Consider the following 1,923-nt stretch of genomic DNA (forward strand, 5'->3'; position numbering starts at 1 on the left):
TGTCTATCAACAGATGGTGATGCGAGACGATAACTATGACTTGTTGCGTAGAAATTCACCATCACATTTTTACAAAAAAATTTATCCACATCAAATTCAAATCTTACTCCTATATACCATTATATATTCACAAATCAATTAAAGAAAAGGACAACACAAATTATATAAGCTACTTCAATAGAAACAATAGCAATGTTCTTCAATTAATACTAGAAACTGCTACCTAATAAACACATATTTGGAAAACTATATATCATTATGTTGGAATTTGTTAATCCCACGGAATCTTCAAGGAAACTAAACTTTCCACATACAAAGCCTTCTTTGCAATAAAGTCCCCAACTTGTGTCACCTTAAATTCAGTATATTCATTTTTCCGTACGTCATACTCAATAAAAGGACCCTCAAGCTTTCTCCATAATATGTTCCCATTGTCCTTAACACACATGAAGTTACCTGCGAATGACAACGAATGACTAGGCTTTCCAATAAGTGAAACTAAAGTAGGGAACTTGTTGATACAATTCCAGACAGTTTTACTATCTTTCTCCGGCGACCAAATCAAAATTTCCTCACCAACAGTTGCCAGAACACAGACGCGATCACCCAATGCATATAATGTCGGTTTTATCCCACATGTACTTGGCACTGGCGTTACAATAAATTTTTCGTCTGCTAGATGGAAAGATATAATCATGTGTATTGTCCAGTTATATGCTATTCTGTGAATAACACCGTTTAATGAAACTTGATCATGGTATATGTGCGGTGGCAAAGGATCAGAGGGACCAGGAAAAATATTGTGAATTGTTCTCCAACATTGATTTTTAACCGAGTATACTTCAACAAAGTAACGTGGATGTCTTAGACTATCGTTTTTCAAGTACAGATGTACACATAAAACTTTGTAATCTTCGGCCACAAAATCATAGGCAAAACCAAATACTGGAGATGTCGAAAAAGGATTAAAATACTTTTGACTGAGAAGAGAATTTGGAATGAGTTTGTAATATTTTCCAACTGCAGGATTCCATAATGTCATATTATAGCCAGGATCGTATGCCATCATAAACACCAAGCCACTGCATGAAAGCACTTCAATATATTTATAGTTACTACAGAATCCGGGGATATTGGGTTCGTCCAGGTACACAAATTTTGAATCACCACTAATTGATGCTTCTATTGACACAATTTTATATTGCCGTGTTTCTCCTTGAGGATTAACATTAAGGAAGACAAATTTTTGACGACTAGTATCGACAGATGATTTATGTAGATGGAACTTGATGAAGTCAGCATCATCGATAGAACAACGCCATGATTTGCAGCAACTTTTGAATCGTGAAAGAGATTTCACAGGAAGCTCTAATAGGATACAGTTGACAATATCTTCAGGTAAATTGGGGATTTTTGAGCGGCCATTCATGGTCCTGCTAGGTTTTTTTTTGCTACTTCAATTAACCAGGAAGATATTAACTCGTTCTTTTGGATTAAATTGTATTAGCTCGTTTTTTGTTTTTATTTTTTTGGTTATATAGCATGATTGAAGTAGGAAACAGAACAAAAAATAATTAGCTTTAGGCCCCTGTTTCTTCAAAAATTGCCTTTTGAATTGGTTTTAGGCAGCAACTTTCTTTTTCAATAATAATCCATGTTATTGGTATGCTTTTGACAAAAAACTTTAAAACGGATTGTAAGTTTGTAAGCCATATATTTTCTTTCTTCTATAGTTGTATATGGTTCTAAGTTGTCACACTTTTTCTTCTTTAAATTTTGAAGCGAGGAGAAAGGTGTATATAAAGTGTACATACTTTGTATATTCAATATATTATATATAATCTTATGGTTTAAACACCCATCTATCACCATGTATATTGATGCTATATATATAGCTGTTCTACATGACTATACAATGGGATA

The 1,923-nt window shown here is 33.6% G+C and overlaps 1 protein-coding gene across 1 annotated transcript; it reads right to left on the bottom strand.

The window, feature by feature from the left end:
• Window positions 1-271: 271 nt before the first annotated feature.
• On the bottom strand, window positions 272-1,429 carry LOC125847162 (F-box/kelch-repeat protein At3g23880-like). Its single transcript, XM_049526847.1, has one exon. It carries the CDS (start codon window positions 1,427-1,429, stop codon window positions 272-274), a length of 1,158 nt encoding a protein of 385 aa, XP_049382804.1.
• Between the last annotated feature and the right edge of the window lie 494 nt (window positions 1,430-1,923).

Source organism: Solanum stenotomum, chromosome 12, assembly GCF_019186545.1.
Source record: "Solanum stenotomum isolate F172 chromosome 12, ASM1918654v1, whole genome shotgun sequence".
Taxonomy (NCBI): domain Eukaryota; kingdom Viridiplantae; phylum Streptophyta; class Magnoliopsida; order Solanales; family Solanaceae; genus Solanum; species Solanum stenotomum.